At 37.6% G+C, this 15,604-nt stretch overlaps 2 protein-coding genes across 13 annotated transcripts in view; one reads left to right on the top strand and one right to left on the bottom strand.

Annotated features, from left to right (window-relative positions):
• Nucleotides 1–34: 34 nt before the first annotated feature.
• LOC103388622 (ectonucleoside triphosphate diphosphohydrolase 1-like) lies at nucleotides 35–2,254 on the top strand. Its single transcript, XM_008323686.3, has 2 exons — nucleotides 35–788; nucleotides 1,706–2,254. The coding sequence occupies exons 1-2, from the start codon at nucleotides 723–725 to the stop codon at nucleotides 1,892–1,894; spliced, it is 255 nt and encodes an 84-aa protein (XP_008321908.1). The 5' UTR covers nucleotides 35–722; the 3' UTR covers nucleotides 1,895–2,254.
• LOC103388619 (RNA-binding motif, single-stranded-interacting protein 3) overlaps nucleotides 1,283–15,604 on the bottom strand; it is a 147,954-nt gene continuing 133,632 nt past the window's right edge. For 9 of the 12 annotated variants that reach the window (XR_003051525.1, XR_003051522.1, XR_003051528.1 and 6 more), the window contains 8 exons: nucleotides 15,356–15,452; nucleotides 13,871–13,921; nucleotides 8,524–8,640; nucleotides 8,208–8,294; nucleotides 7,615–7,739; nucleotides 3,359–6,223; nucleotides 2,616–2,691; nucleotides 1,283–1,890 (listed from right to left, as the gene is read on the bottom strand). Coding sequence is in view for 1 of the 12 variants with exons in the window: in XM_025061668.1 (XP_024917436.1) it covers nucleotides 7,611–7,739; nucleotides 8,208–8,294; nucleotides 8,524–8,640; nucleotides 13,871–13,921; nucleotides 15,356–15,452 (481 nt within the window). In the remaining 11 variants the exon portion in view is untranslated. Of the gene's footprint in view, nucleotides 1,891–2,615; nucleotides 2,692–3,358; nucleotides 6,224–7,610; nucleotides 7,740–8,207; nucleotides 8,295–8,523; nucleotides 8,641–13,870; nucleotides 13,922–15,355; nucleotides 15,453–15,604 lie in introns of those variants that run through there. The other 3 variants (XR_003051524.1, XR_003051523.1, XM_025061668.1) reach the window with 3 other exon arrangements.

Raw genomic sequence — 15,604 nt, 5'->3', positions numbered from 1 at the left:
CCAGAAATGCCTGATGATGCAAGATTATATTCTAAGACATGCTCTCAGGAGAATATTTTGTTTAGAACTCCAAAAAGTATTTTATATGACACAATGATGCAAATTTAGGACTTTCACAATTGTTTTTTAAATACTCTAATTCAATGAGAAACATGTAGAAAAGATACAATTTTGAATAACTGTTTTCCAAAAAGTTTCATCCAAACTGACACACAAAATAAGAATTTTTGTAACAAATTAACAAAAAACGTTTTTCAAGATGCTCTAATTTGTTGAGAAATAGAAAAAATTATATTTTGAATTTAAAAATACAAACAAAATTTTAACCATCTGACCACATGAGACGCAATTAGGGTTTTACCTAAAATGTAATTTTGAAAAATTGTCTCTAAATGAGAAACATTTTTGATGAGAAACATGCAGGAAAAGATACAATTTTGAAAAAAAAAAATGTACAAACATTTTCATAGATATTTCAGTATTTGACCAGAAATTATATGAAAAATTCAAAAAGTCAAGTTATTTTCACAAAAAAAGGAAATGACACGAACAGTTTCAATTTTAACCAAAAAAAAAAAAACAAAAAACTTTTTAATGTTTTATATATAAATGTTTATTTATATATAACCTTTGTTTATCTCTCCTTTTAGCTAAGGAAAGAGAAACATTGGATTTCAGACCAGTACCTGAAAACCTACTGTTTCTCAGCTCACTACGTTTTCATGTTGCTGACGGACGGCTACAAGTTTGATGTGGACTCATGGAAGAACATTCACTTTGAAAACCAGGTGAGTAATAAATGGTTTCACTGTGTTACATGATGGCACATTTCTTTTGTACAAACTTACCTGTGCTGTTTCCAAGAATAGATGTTGAGCCTTTACTATGAGTATATTAATTTGGGAGAAAGGGTAGAGGGGTCATGGGGGTGTGTTTAGGAGAATTGGCAGACATACCAATCAGCAGCGCTCCTCTGTGTCCATGAAAGACAGGCAGTGTATCACCCAGGGCCACCCTCAGGCTACAGAGCTTCTCTGTCAATGGAACTCCCGACGATCACAGGCAGCGCTCATGAGTCATGATGGAAAAACACAGCAACTGAAAATATCCAACATAATGGCTGCAATTTCCAAAATTGCATGGCAGTTAACATTTGAACACAAGGGCTCCTCATCCGCTGCCGCCGAGGGGAGAACTGATTCACTGTACACAAATGACACCATGCTTTTGGGGGTGTCTGGGAGAGCCGGGGTTCATATTACATAACAGACACAATTGGGAATTTTGAAGTGAAGCTTTTTTATTTCAGTTGCGAGACATTCCAGTCTATTCTGAACATGCAAAGATGATGTCAGAGTCAATGTCAGATCAATTTCTCCTCTACACACATCTCCTTTCCCTTTTCTCTCTTCACATATTCTCTTCTTGATTTTCTCTCTTTACTGTCCTCTCCTCCCCCTGCTCTCACCACCTCTACATCACATTTTCTCTTACTTTTTCCTCTCCTGTTGTCCCATCTTCTCTTTTTTCCTCCTCTTGCCCCCCACCCATTCTCCATCCTCTGCTCTGACCACCCCTCCCATCGCCTCTTTTCTTACTTTTCCCCTTCTTCCCCTCTCTTGCCCTTTGCTTTCCGCTCGCCTCCTCTCTCACTTTTTCCTCTCCTCTCTTGAACTCACCATACATCTCCTCTTTTCTCCTCCAGGTTAAGAACACCAACATAGGTTGGAGTTTGGGCTACATGCTGAGTATGTCCAACATGATCCCGTCTGAAGTGAAGCTCATTTTGCCGATGACCAACCCAGTCTTCGCCGGTCTCATCTTTCTGTTTTCAGCGCTGACCATCATCGCTGTCATCATAGCGTTCATCTTTCTCATACGCATGTGCTACTAGGACACAGAGGGAGAGACAGAAATGTTAAGATACACACTGAGCAGAAAACACCAAGAACTGTTGTAATCCTATCAGTAACTGGTCCCCTGTCCCCCACTTCCTACTGTTAAGGGCCTAGTTTATGTTTACCTCAGGGGAAATTACACAGAATGACAGTTTTTCTGAATTTATTTCAAACAATGCTGATGTTTGGCCACTATTTTCTAGGAGAAATCCACAACATATTTACTCTAGACTTTTCTAAATAATAATAAGACGTTTAACCCTTGTAAAGTCCTTCGGGTCTAGGTGACCCCTGGGTCACACACACGCAGACACATGCCTTTGTTTCTGTGTGTGCATGAGTATGCGTGCGTGTGCATGCATGTTCCTGTACTGCATGACATGTGCCAACTTTTCCTCACATTCATTAATACTCATATTCTGGGACAAGATAAAAATGTGTGTACAAAAATGTGAAGGACCACACAAGGGTTAAAACCCAACTCTTCCATGATTAACATTTGTAATAAATTCTAAGCAGATTCTTTGTACAAATTCTAAAGTGTGCACACTGTCAGAAAGTGTTTACAGATAATGTTACTTATATCTACAGGTTGTGCCTTTCCTCCTTTCCCCTTTGTCTACTCCATCCTTTTGCCCCCCCCCATCCTTCCATCCTTTTCTTGCCTTCCATTCCTCTTCTCTTCAATACTCTCCCTCTTCTGTCCCCTACCCTTACCTTTTCTTCCACTCTGCTTGCTCCTCTCCTTTCTTGTTCGCTCCTCTTCTCTCCTCATGAAAGCTGTTTGTGAATCCTGTGATGTTGACAATAAACACAAATTATTTATGGGAAATAAATGGTCGCATCTGATCTTTGTGTTCAGTCCATATAAATTCTTAGGACAAACAGACATGGGTGTCAGCCTTCCTTGCTACCTCATGGACTTCATATGAAAAATTGATAAATGGAATGTTAGAGACATTTTCAAAAACTGTAAAATGAAGGGTTCAATGTTCTGTCGGCTGCTTTTTTATATCTGTATTGGTTTTTTAAAGCCCACCAGATTTGTCTGTTTGCTTATTCCTGTTGTTCACTGAAATATGTCTTGAATGTCTTGATGTTAGCATATTCAGTAGCACTGGTGTTAATGTATAGCACCACGGCAAAAGCATGATGAAAGAGAAATACTGTGTCCTTTTATCATCCATGTTTGTGCAACTAACGAACTCTGTTGCTTGTAAAAAGCATTGTAGCAATGCCAGTTTTTTTTCTGTCTTTTTTTAAGGTTATTGTATATGTATCTGAAATAGAAAAACTGAACACTTGTCATTACTCACTGAATGAAATTACCACTAATAAAATTACAAGGAATGCAATACATGTCTTCTTCTTATGACAGCAAATACGTATGAAGCGCCTGAGGTAAAATAAAAAAAAACATTGACACAGTGTCAGTGTTACAAAGAAATCATTCTACTCACAGGTTTGTTACTGGTAACATGAGAAAGCCCATCCATTTTCGACCGCTTATCCGTTACTGGGTCGCAGTGGCAGCAGTCTCTACGACCGCCACCCAAATCACACTGTACCGCACTAGCCCCTCGTGAACCTTCCCGTGTGGTGGGTCCACTGGAAGACGCCCACATGAGCAAACCTGCAGGGAAAAAATATGAACATAATCAGTTAATTCTTGGTGGTTTAATCATTTGTGTAATGATTTTTTTTTTACTTACTCGTAAAGTTGTCCTTAGTGGCCTGTGCAAAACACTGCACTCTGGTGGCACCTACCAAAGAACCGATTTCTATATTTTCTGTTTAAAAAATTAATTTTTGTTGACTTATTCCTTTTTATTATTGAAAGATGTATTTAAAAAGAACGTATAAAGAAAAAAGAGACATTTGTCACTACAGCAATAACAACTGGTTCTACAGACACTCTCAGAATCACAATGTGAAAAGACATGGAGGCATGTGACCAAGCAAATAAAAAAATAGCTTCAACATTATTTCTGTTGCATCTTTTACACACCTGTACAAAAAGTTCTCATAAATACTACGTTTTCTTTTTCTTTCTGTTTTTTTTTTCATCCTTTGACAGTTCAGACTTTCCAAGAGACAGACTTGAATCTGCTTGGTTTTGGTTGAACCTTCTTTCCTGTGCATCTGTCTGATCAGTCAGGTGGGTTTAGCTGTTTTTAAGGATGTGACTCCCTTAAAAAAATATCTCATTGAGAAAGCCATCATCTTTCATCAATCTCTACTTTCAATTTTGGGACACATCCTGTCCCCACCCACCTGACACAAAGCGACCTCAATCACCAATGCTGGAAAGTGTTTTAGCAGCTTGCATCACATAAACGATTTTCAAACAGACAAACAAAATATAAAGCAACATAAAAAGGAATAAAAAAAAGAAAAAGAAAAAAAGATTAGATTATATATCAGCTTAAATCACTCCATTCAATAGAAATAAACCCTTAAATCTTCCTGCTCATGATTCCAATGGCTTTTGTTTGGCAAGACAGTGGCATGAACCAGCCTATATTGACTGAGAGCATCACATCAAGGAGTACTCTGAAAAATCGTTATAGCAGCAGGTGTCAACATGTGGGAGGGGGACATTGGTCAATGCAGCATCAGGATGGTTAAGTAAATAGACCACTACAACCTGCTTGACACTCAAATTCACTAGACCTGTTCATTCACTTTAAGAAATTCAGCCAAAATGGTCAAAGGATGTGGTTTACATACGGCTACTACTGTACGCCCCATATGTCCAAAAACAGGCAGTTAGTTAAGCCAATAATAAATATGGGATCGCAGAATGATAAGAAGATTTCTAGAGTAAGAATCAACAGAAAAGGTTGGGAAAAGTTGGTCTACTTAATGGTTTACTGGTAGTTTTTTTTTGCCTAGTTTTGTGCAACCCTGTGTGGAACCTACAGACAGATCTACAGGCCGTCTGGTTTTTCAATACATGGAACAACGCCGCTTTCTATCATCACTAGGTTTCACCACGTGACACAAAAACATTAAAAAAAAACACAGGTACTGGGTGAGGCTAATTTATAAACACACCGTTTGCCTGTTCTCATTTAGTTAAAAGGAGGATTTCAAGAAGCAATAAGATCACATGATGGGAATCAGATTAGTCTCAGAGGTGAATGTCCAAAGAGAATGTAAGATAAAGGAAGATCTCTATTTTTCACCTCTTATTTTCTATTTCTTTGGTATGAAAGCGCCACCTGTTGGTTGCGTTTGTTCAACACTAGATAAACAAGAAAATGTCAACAGCCTCTAAAACTAATGCTTTCTGCACATGGAATCCTCCAACCACATATTTTCCTGCTTTTTTCTTTTAAAAAGTCAAAACTCACTTTTTCTTTATGCAATGAGGCAAGCAAAGCTGGTAAAGCAAACAAAAACAAACAAAAAAATGTAAAGAGACCAACAGGGAAAAAAAATGCTGTGGAAAAACCAAATATTTATCCTGTGGCTGAACTAAATACAAAAAGCAGCGGATCAACATTTTCCACAGGTTGCACTGAAGACAGTTTCCTTACCGACCAACATCAGCTAGACTGCACCACATAATTTAAAATCATCTTCATACAAATACAACTCTATTTTTGTCTTTTCTCTAAAAAAAATCCTGTACAGGTAGCATTGTTCATTTCTAATTTTGATGCCTCTGAGAAACTCAGAGAATACCTCAAATTATTTTATCACACTTTGTTTCTTTTTAATAATTATTCAACACTATGGAAACATTTTTCCCTCAAAGTTTGAGAAAATTAAGGCCATAAAGATTTACGAAAAAACATTACTATTCTAAAAAACTACTCAAATAAAAAACAAAAGAAAATAATGTAGCTTAATAAAACTAAAGGAAGACAACCTTTTTTGTTTGTTTTTTAACTTGACTTCCTTTTTACCCTTTTTTTTTATCTAAAAAAGTCAGAAAAATGTTCCTGGACATTCAAATGTTCCTTTTTTCTGTACAGCTTGATCGAGTGAAAGAGTTTTTAGATTTCAGTTTGTCTTCATTTTTTTTTTCTTTGGAGGCAAAGTCCAGCCTCATTATTACAGTTGATAGAGTCACAGCTGCTGACTGGTAGCTGGTTTTCTTTTGCCTTGACTTTAGTCCTGGTTCAACCAGTTTAAAAACACTTTTATTTTTCCTATTATTCCTTATTTTGTCTTTGTATTTGGTGCCTGTGCACAGTGGAACCATTGTCCTGTCAGTGATTTCCATCAAATCTTACTCATCCTCCAAGTTTTAGATTGATCCTCTCCGTCTCCATTGCCTCAGTTCTGCCATTACACAGTGATGGCAGTGTTTTTATCTGAAAGACACAGAAAAAGAAGTCAGAAAAAAAACTTAAAAGCTGTCTTTCACTGCTTTGAAAACAGTATGCAAAGTTCTAGCCACTATGTGTAAAGATGCCTGACTCCAGGCCAACTAGGAGGCTGAAAAAGGGTGGGCATGTTTATACAGGCAAAAAAATTTCAAAATTATAACAAAATACATGGGTTTAGACTGTACTGCAGAAACAAACAGAAATTTCGCAAAAATTACTGTATTTTTTGTGGCATCTGTGAAGTGTCTGTCAATATCTGCACTTCTCTATCTATCTCACTTAACACTCATTCGCACATTTGTTTACAACATCACTGTTGTAGTTGCATTTCAAATTCTTACCTCCACGTTTATATTTTATATTTTTATTGCGTTTAAGCTTATGGAGTCTAGTTTTTTTTTATTTAGATATCTGGGTCCTACAAAAATCAAAAAATGAATGTTTAATCGAGAAAACCTCTATTCTCCCCCACAATCAAGGGGAATCCAACCCAAAAACAAGGTCATTTTGCCTACTTGCTTACCACCATTTTGTAAACAATGCCAAACGCTGTGAAGCACAAGGTTGATTTGCGTCGTTGCAGAAGGCACAAGTTCAAACGTCAGTTTCCACACTGAAATTTTCAATTGGAATTGCAAAGTTCGATTTGACAGCCCTAATTCACTGATATAGAATCAAATTGTTCTGCAGCACCCTTTGACATATTTTTTTGGCTCTACTCTACTACTCTACTCAATCTTGATATCAGGTTATGCGGAGTTCCCACATTCTTTCTTTTAAGTGTGAATGTGATTGTTTTCAGATCTTTTCCTCCCAATTGTGTTTTGTCATAAAAATCAGCCCTGTGTGATCAGCACAAAAAACTTTCACACCCTGAAGATTAATGAGAAAAACTGCCAGGAAGATTTAGAGTTGGCTTCTAGAAACGATCGAGTGGTGCCACCATTACATTGTTCTGTTTTAACACGATAAGTTATTATTATTATTATTATTAATAATAATAATAATAATAACTTTTTTATCACTGACCTGAATCAACATTGCATGTTCCATGAAAAACTTTCTCACCTGATCATGGGTTAAAGAGGACCAGGACTTTTTGTTTTGCTGTTAGCATGGAAGCTAAAAATAAAGGGTGACATGGTAATTGGTGTAATCTTAATATTCGTTAAATGTCACAGCTCTATCCCTTTAACCCAGTCTTTGAATTACAATTTACCGGTCAATGAAAAGTTGTATTCACAAGCAACTAATGCAGAGCAGCTGAAGAGTCACATGAGACTATTTGTGGTAAGACAAAAGCAAAAACCACTCCCACTAAATGACCCTCTGTATAGGTTTTGTTGTACAAAAAATAGGTACAGCATTATACTCACTTAGACTGCTGGTAGGAGTAAGTCGTAGCGTGATCTGCTGAGCTCTCCACTGATAAAGGCTGCTGCCCACCGGCCTCCTGTGAGGAGGGTACAGCTGTCTGTGTGGATGGATCTGACACCACACCCTGACAAACAAACAGTAACACATGTACTTCAGTGAAAATGATGTACTGAATGATCTCACAAAGCTAGTAAATGTAACTTCTGCTCACTCAAAAAAAAATTCAGAAATGTTGTTTTGAAAAAAGAAAAAAAAAATCTGGTTCCTGGCAGAATTCAGATGTTTTAAATGTAGGAACATACCATAGTGAAGCTAACTGAGCCACAGTCTTGTATTAACTAACTAAGTGGATGCACAATTTTTGGATAAAGAGTGCGAGTCATATTGCCAAAATTCTTATTTGGGCCAGAAAATCTAACAAATATTTAGTGATGCTATAAATCAACTAACAATAGTTTCATTTGCACACAGACTTGGTTTTTTATCTTTACGTAACCCATATTATTAAACTGCCACTTCTGGTCTAATTCCTGGATTCCTCCTTGGATTTCTTGTTATAGAAGGAACAGAGATTTTGTATTTTTGTATTTACTTCCACTGTGATGGCAGAGGCAGGCACTGCAGTGTACTGGGGAATGTAGGTTCCTTGCATAGGAGCAGCTGCTGCAGCAGGCATGTACTGCAGAGAGGAGGAGAACGAATGCAGGGTGTTAAACAGAATGGATTTTCTTTTGACATTCAAATGCTCAGGACAGAGGTCAACACAGATGTGAGATTTGAGATACATAATGTATAAATGTTATTGCAACTTCTGTTAATCCTATATATAGCTAATGACTTATTATACATTCTTTATCGTAAACACATTCACATGCATGTGGAGGAAACCGGTTTGGAGGACGACTCACGGTGCCTGTAGTGCCTAAAGACAAGTGATTCATCTGCTGGGTGAGAGGAGCCATAACACTGGAGGGGTGAAGGGAGAGGCTGGGCTCAATGGTCGCAGCTGGAGTGATGACAGCGCCCTGTGGCAAGAAGGAAGGACATATGACCAACTGGGGTATGTAGACAAAACTATAATGAACAAACTATTACCAGCCGACCATAGAGTTTTATAAGTAATTGATAAAGTAAGCAAAAAGAAAGGTATGTTATTATCCAGGTTTTCAAGGATTCATGAGTACCCTATAATGAAACTTTGACTGAAATGTCTTGTAAAATGTTTCTAGTACAACACAACTCCAGCAAAGTGTACTAAATAAACGTTATGGCTAATAGTGAATCATGTTTGTTAAAAACAAATGTCTATACACAACAGAACTTCCAGACCATTAGATTCACTGGTGCTGATGCAGCCAATCAGAAGGCATGTTAAAAATCACACAGTGAATAGAGAAGAAAGGCTTTAACTGTGCATCTTCTGAATGTGAAGCGCTTTGATGCAGAATCACACCTACATACACTGAGCCTCAATTTCCAGTGCAGCTCTGCTACAGACTCCACAGCTCAGTATAGATTTAATAGAAGACACCTGATGTGGGGTGCCTAGTGTCTGACAGCGTCCTCGGGGCGGTAAACACCATTCATTTATGATAGCTGTTTGAGTTCTCTTTGCACAGCATCAGTGGATATGTTTGAGGAATGCCACTGAAAGCAGTCTGTGTTTGTGAGCTGACACAGGACGTTAGAAGAACACAGGTAGAACTTAAGTGTTTTAGGCACCAGCTTATGGCAGTCATCGCCACAGTTCTGTTTGTGGGGTTTAAGAGAAAAGGTTACAACTAAACAACAACTCATCACAGAAAACACACACCAGAGCGGCACACAAACAACTGTGGAGTGCTCTTTCTTCTGGCAGATGTTTTTCTTATAGGGAATTCTTCAGGAAAAACACTGCAGCGTAGCTGTCATTAAAACTCTGTCAACCCTGTCCTCAACAACAAATGACTGAGCGGCACTTCTTCAGCAAACACACACACACACAGACACTCTTTGTGGTTTGAAAGCACACACACCAACATTTAAAAAAGGAGCATCTAAGCTTGGTTTTGTTCTCTGCAGTAGGGTTTTCTCTTCCTTCCTTCCTCAAGATTTCCCTCTCTTTTCAGTCCAACCTCAAGCCTCCATAGTGAAATAAGAAATATATATATAAAAAGAAAAAGCTGGTTGTCTGCTGTGTTTTTTTTCTTTCTTTTACAGAAGCTAGCATAAGTGGGAGGTCCAGGAACGCAGAAAACTGGTGGTTCTGGTGACTCAAAATGAGAGTGATGTACTAGTTTCTCTGACTAAAAAAAAACTAAACAACACGGAAATACATTGATGGGAAATGTAACAAAACTTCATGCAGTAGCCAATTCTTTTCACAAACCGCAACATCTGGCCACGCCCATGTAACAGCAAAAGCTACGAGATTGCTGTGCTACCAACTTGTGGGACTTAAAATATGATACACCCACAGAAATCAAAACCAACAATAAGCTACATAGCAATGGTCGATACAAACACAGCAAAATAACAGAGACGTCTTCCTACCGTCATTCTTGGCCTACTTGTCGACAGGCCATACATCCACCATAGAGCCCCTGGCCTCCATTTCCCTGCTTCTTTCACTACTCCTCGCTTTCCACGCAGTTCTACATCTGTTTGTCCATCACTTCACATACGGAATGGGGTAGGACCAGGTATTGTTGCTGTATAAATAAAGTTAATCTGGGAAAAAACCCTCTCACACTATGCACTTCAGGACCTTGCCCGTGTGGGTCATAATTCCCAATAACAGCAGGTGCATCACTAGCAATACTGCTGCCGTGTCCACCGGCGTCTCTATATTGTCGATCTCCCCAAACGACTTTGGCTTGTTTAGGAACTGACTGGCCAGGGAGTTTGAAAAATTTCAGCAAGCTCTCTTGTCTTTTTGGCATTTTTTCATTACGAATGTAAGTAAACAGCAATCTCAAATCAGGCCCTTCCCTGTGTTACCGGAAGTCCGCTCGCTCCCTCCCTCCCTCCGTCGTTGTCGTAAATGCATCTAAATATGCAAACGGTACTTTCGTGTAACGTCTATGAGGAATAAAGACTAGCAAGACAGATAACAAAACTAAATACTAAACAAACATTTTTATTCTTATGTTTGTGACGTCGGAGTATCGGGTTCCGGTTCCAGCACCGACAAATTAAATCCAACCTATACCGTGTACCTAATAAATAGTCAGGGTCCAGGTTAATTACTTTTGTTATTTAATCAGTACATTCGACGTTCATTGACTGATAACACCTTAACACATGAAAGCAGCAAAAGTAAAATAAGTCCTACTAAGTGTGCTTCATGTAAGTGACAGCTGACTAATAATATTTCAATTAGAAACCCTCCTTATTTCATTTATATCTGCATTACCAACAAAGATAAATGACAAATGTATACGCAATTTTGTCTGTTTAACGAAATTACAAAAGAAATTCTAAGACAGACAGACATTACATAAGCTAATAACTACGCAAGTCAAGAGAAATCTCTCTGACATCTCCCATAGCTTTGACAAGATTTGTTTTTGTACCTTTGTCAAGTGTCAAACATGCATGTGTAATGTGTTATTTTTTGGGCAAATTTCAAATGAATCGTGTAAAATGATTGAAGCTATGTAACAGGTTTCAATTTGGCATCATCTGATTTGTGTCTTTTTCCAAAAGTCAGGGTAAATTTGAAAGTAACAGGAATTTAGCCCTTGTTGTTGCCTGATGCAGAAGAAGACCTGCAGAATTCTACAAGGAGCTCTGTTGTTTTTATAAACAACCATCATATCACCACAAAATGCTCTTCTTTTGAGTGGTGCATGCAAAGGCAAAAGCCAATAGATAATTATCAGTAAGGCACATGCAGAGAACAGGAGCTATATGACTTTATTAGACTCCTGATGGAAGCTTCGTTTAGCCTTGTTACAGTGGGTAGTTACAGTAAGCCACACAATTATGTGACAAAGAATAGAAATATTTGCTTAACTTTTGGACCTGACATCATGCCCACATACTGTAGACCCCATCTATGTGCAAACTACCGTACAAATGCAGGCTGTACCTATCATTTTCTATTTTTTAGTAAAAACCAGAGATGGAAACTTCACAGAACACCAACCATAAACATTACTTATAATGATGTCTGTTTGTGTAGAGAAAAAAAAAACTTCTGCTGCTGCTGCTGTGACAAAAAGCTGTTTGTTCTCTTGCAGGTGGCATGTTGGGAAAGGCAGATGTTTGTTTTACTCCAAAGAAAAGATTTTCCACTGTGAGACAACACCCTTTTGGTGTGTCTCGCCTTTTTATGCACAAAGCTAAGGGGATTTTTCCAGTCTGTGGGGCCAGGTATTGCTGCAGTGTAAACTAAACTTCCACCTGCATGAATGAACAGGTGGAAACATTATAAATGAAGATCTCAAGTTGTGTGAAAGACACAAATTGAGCGTGCAACATTTGTGGCCACAGCTCTATTTGGAACTGCACTTTTGGCATTGCTTTGTGTCTTTTAATGTGATTAACACAGCAATTTCACTCAGGAAGAAATTAAATCCCAATTCTTAGGATGTCTCATTACCGAGCCTCACAATATGCTGCCTTCCCCCTCTTCCTCTTGATGCATACTTAGGATAACACATTCATTTCCTGTTTGAGGCTTTGTGAGTATTAATGTATACAACCATCCTTTCATTAATGGAGACCCAAAGATGGTGAGTTAACGTAATCCAAGTATTCTACCAAAACCTTACAACACACAGTACAGAGTGTACTCCTCTGTGTGTATAGGTGTGTGTGTCTGCATCTTAACTGTGCTGTGTCTCTGTAAATACATCTGCCTGAGTGCATGCATGTGCCCATGTTCCTGAGGAACAAACACAGCACTTAACACTAATTCTATTTCTATCATTAGTATCCTTTAATTAAAGTCATTTATTTCCATAGCAGTGGGTCTACAGAGAATTCTGACCCATTTGGCACCACCAGTACTTCAACACTCTCTGCCTGTGTATGATGGACTGTTGACTAAGGGGATTAGCAGAACTCGGCTCATGTATTAATGAGCAGCCACCATTAATCAGAATCATATCGCATTAACTGTGGAACAGAACAGCACCACTCTGTCTCCAACCAGGCCAAGATCATCTGTACCCAGGAAATACAATAACTAGCTCTGGCCCTTTGTTGTTGAACAGGGATTTCGTGTGTGCAGCGACAAGGCTGGGGAGCAGACACACGCTGCCCAGACATGTTTCTGCAGCACTTTCATTCTTTGTTCTCAATGTATTCTTTGTAATCCTTTCGTTCCTCTCCTTTCACTGTCTCTCTGACTCTGTCAAACTGCACAGCACCATCTTTGTTTTCTTGTTCTCCATCTGGTTTTTTTGCAGACATTTGTTCAAGTAAAAAGAAGAAAAATAAAAGGACGTATTATCCTCTTCTAAAGACAAAAATCATCACATATCCAGAAAGATAGTCAGAGAACAGGAAGACAAATTGGTAATAAAAGAGTCTGCAGTTGTTAACATTGGCAAAATGCAGTCTTAACTATTATCTTTTTGTAAGAAAAGACACATCCATTTGAATTATTACTGGACTTGGCTGCACTGCTTTGCTTCTATTATAATTTTCTGACTGAAAGTCATCAGGGATTGGAGAGAAAGTCCAGATAATACAGTGTGTGCCTGAAAGCTTCTGCCAGCCATGATGGCTGAGGTCAGTGAATATCTCAGTAGACTGCAAATGTCCTATGTCTGTCCCTTCCTTGTCCGAGTTTCTTAATTATTTATTTTTGTTAGAATAAATACTGTCGGAAAAACTGAGCATTTGAAGACATGACGATGATCAAATTAGGTAATAAACAGATACAATTAAAAATATAGAAAATATGATTCTGTAAATAATTATCAAATAAATTTGGAAAGATTTAAAATAACTAGTACAACATGAAGAATTGTGAACACCTAATATAATTAGTTACAGCAGTAGACCATGACCTGATGTAGATAAAAATTTCCATCAGAAAGAAAGAACAAAAGAAAGAAAGAAACGATGCGAATTTACTCTAGAAGTCCTTTCCTTTTCTGCAATACCATTTGAGACCACCGGGGAGCAGCCTTTTATAATACNTATATATATATATACAGTATATAAAAATTTAACAGTGATAGATGTGTTTCAAGTAAAACACGTGTAAGCAATTAGTACCTAATACGATGGATACTACCATTTTTCCCCCCATAAACTTACTGTTGGTTGCATAACATACTGTTGGTGTGGCATCCAAGACGTACTCTGGACCTGAAGAAAAATCACACAGAAGACACAAAATGTTCAAGATCTTCATTCATGCTCCTGTACCACCTATTTCTTTCTGAAGTTGCAAAAGCTGAATACATCAAACACACTCACATTCAAACCTATAGTTCATTTACAGTAAACATTTTGCATGCCAAATGTGACAAAAGTCCTCACAGAGAAGACCTTCTGCCACTATATAGTCCATCCTCTATATCATTGAAAATAAACAAACAAATTAAATAGAAAAAAAATGATGATGATAATGAAGTGATTAAAGGACAGACAGACAGGAGAAGTAGGATCAGAGAAGTGATCAGGACGATAGGAGGACAAGTCAAAGATTATAGTCGGCAGAAAAAGGTGTAATTTTATGATACATTGACAGAAAATGAGTGATATTAAAAAAAAAAAACAACTAAATTGATCACAACCTTAACTCTTTTATAAGATCATCTCAGTGTCTCTTAAAAACGTTACAGCATTAACAAAGGGTCCACAGTAGAGTATTTTATGTGGTAATTACAGGAGGATATGAAGACCACAGAGACAAATACAGGCTGATAATTACTGTTTCTCACTGTTGATTTCATCATCAAAGTTCATCAGAGCCACAATCAACACTTCCATTTCCGACTACTGCCCACTGTCCAGTCCTCAGAACAGAAGGAACTGGGCCCCAGAGACATCTCTGTCACTCTGTCGTTCACACACAGAGAGTATGTTTGTAGAGGATGTATATATAGCCTCCTAATACCTCTCTGTCTACTGGGAGTTTAAGTACAATAGTGAAGTGTTATGATTTGTTTTTATATCCCTAGTTAAACCACTGCCCTTACACTGTTGAAAGTGTGTGTTTCCATGTGTTAATCCCAATTATAGTAATGTTATGAATAACTGATCTTTATTTAAAAAAATAATTGTGCAAAAAATTATGTCGTAATTATATAATTATGAGAAAAGGGGACTCTATATGCAAGTTGAGTACCAATGGGCACAAACACAAGCCAATACATTTGTTAATCATTAATCATGATCAGTTGGAAACTAAAAGCTTATTAACAGCAGGTTACACATCTGTTTATATGAATATTAAAATCTACTTCATAGAGTTGAAGGATTTCTTGACAGTGAATGTACGAGTTGTGAGGAGCCTTCAAAACTAACATACTTATTAATGACGAGTGGAAAGCAGTGAGGAGGATGTTAATATATATCATATATATATATCATAAAATATTTCAGTCAAACAGCCTCAGGCTTCATGTCACTGATGAAAACCCACATTATTCCTATTTCTGTTAAAAACATAAATGCTTCGACTTCTGCTTTTTGTGTTGACCTGACTTTTATATTTCTGGAATAGTAGAAAAAACACTTTTACAAGTTTCAAAAGTCAGGACCTGAATCAGAAGACCTTAGACAGGATCCACCCACCTGATATGTGGAGACAGGAGAAGCAGCAATGAAGGGTGTGATGGATGTCTGCGCAATCATCCGATTGGTGGAGATGCTGTAGGGTGAAGAGTAGAATCTATAAAGGAAAAACGAAAAAGTTTTTTTTTTACTTACAAAAATAATTATTATTTGAAGTATGGAGTGTTGTTTGAGAACATAGTTCTTCTTCCCTGGCTTGTAGCTGGCACTATGTACAGTACATATATATATATATATATATATATATAT

This window comes from Cynoglossus semilaevis, chromosome 13, assembly GCF_000523025.1.
Source record: "Cynoglossus semilaevis isolate Cse_v1.0 chromosome 13, Cse_v1.0, whole genome shotgun sequence".
Lineage (NCBI taxonomy): Eukaryota > Metazoa > Chordata > Actinopteri > Pleuronectiformes > Cynoglossidae > Cynoglossus > Cynoglossus semilaevis.
The sequence above is the reverse complement of the archived record's forward strand: the minus strand, read 5'-3'. Positions and strand labels throughout refer to the sequence as shown.

Coding starts and splice junctions, on each gene's coding strand:
- LOC103388622 (XM_008323686.3), top strand. CDS start 723: ATGTTGCTGACGGACGGCTACAAGTTTGATGTGGACTCATGGAAGAAC. Junction 789..1,705: donor ACATTCACTTTGAAAACCAG/GTGAGTAATAAA, acceptor TTTCTCCTCCAG/GTTAAGAACACCAACATAGG.